General features: G+C 33.5%; 1 protein-coding gene across 1 annotated transcript; it reads left to right on the top strand.

Annotated features, from left to right (window-relative positions):
- The first annotated feature begins 553 nt into the window (after positions 1–553).
- LOC103310960 (zinc finger BED domain-containing protein 1-like) lies at positions 554–1202 on the top strand. Its single transcript, XM_008190460.1, has 2 exons — positions 554–806; positions 904–1202. The coding sequence occupies exons 1-2, from the start codon at positions 554–556 to the stop codon at positions 1200–1202; spliced, it is 552 nt and encodes a 183-aa protein (XP_008188682.1).
- Positions 1203–1395: the final 193 nt, after the last annotated feature.

Raw genomic sequence — 1395 nt, 5'->3', positions numbered from 1 at the left:
AACTTATATAACACTATTTTTCAAAGCTTAGAGCAAATATATAATATTATAATTTATAGTATAACTATCAACGATCTAGTTTTAATTTTAATTTGTTATACCTTCCCAAGACCATCTAAAACGAGAACACCCAACTGCACTAAATGTTACACTTACAAATGAAGATGATCCCGACTCCGAAGTGCAAAATGTCCAAACTTTAGCAAGTACATCTGCATCAATTACTTTTCCAACATCATCTCTAACTTCAGAACAAAATTGTATTCCTCCTGCTAAGCGTCAACGACAACTTAAATTATTTGGTTCAACGAAAAAAAACCAACTTACTGACACAAAAAATAAATCTATTGACAAGGTTTTAATAAAAATGATTATTGCTGACTATCAACCTCTGACTATAGTAGAAAATATCGGTTTTTTAGAATACTCCAAAATGTTGCAACCTTTATATTCTCCCCCGAGTAGGAAATTGCTTACAGCAAAATTATTGCCGGACGAGTATAATACAATAGTCTCTAAATTGACCATTGATTATGTGTCAATGACAACCGATATGTGGACTTCAGATTCTAATAAAGGCTATATTACTGTAACATGTCATTTTATATTCGACGACAAATTATACTCGCCAGTTTTGGCCACTAGAGAAGTACATGGAGCACATACCGGGGAGAATATTGCGGCTGTGCTTTCGGAGATATTTAATGAGTGGGAAATAAATAATAAAATTGTAACTATTGTGTCTGATAACGGCACAAATATTAAAAACGCAATCAACACACCTTCAAAAGTACAACGATCCTTGAGTAGCACACACATTAAATTTAAGTGTTAATGAAACGATCACAAACAATACAGAGCTGAATCAAGTAATAAAATCATGTAAAATTATTATTTTAGTAGGGTACTTTAAACATAGTACTTTTGCTAATGAAAAATTAAAAAATTACGAAATCCAAATGGGCTTACCGCAACTAAAAGTCAAACAAGATGTACCTACAAGATGGAACTCGAGTTTAATTATGATGGAAAGACTCCTCGAGATTAGAGCCCCTTTATCTGCTGCATTAACATCACTTCCACGTGCTCCAAACGGCTTAACTGCTATAGAATGGGAATTAATTGAAGATTGCATACCACTATTGAAACCATTTGAGAGCATGATCACTGAACTATCTGGACAAACTTATCCATCTATCTAACTTCATCTATGGTAATACCACTTGTACGAGGCCTGCAGTATACTATTGGAAAGAGAACGCCAAAGACTGCCACAGGTCAATTATTAAAAACAACACTATCAAATGCAGTTTCCAGACGTTTGGGGTCTTTGGAAGGCAATAAAATAATTTCCAAATCTACATTTATTGATCCTAGATTTAAAAAACTGCTTTT

Source organism: Acyrthosiphon pisum, chromosome X (genome assembly GCF_005508785.2).
Source record: "Acyrthosiphon pisum isolate AL4f chromosome X, pea_aphid_22Mar2018_4r6ur, whole genome shotgun sequence".
Lineage (NCBI taxonomy): Eukaryota > Metazoa > Arthropoda > Insecta > Hemiptera > Aphididae > Acyrthosiphon > Acyrthosiphon pisum.
This window is presented reverse-complemented; position numbering and strand designations above follow the sequence as displayed.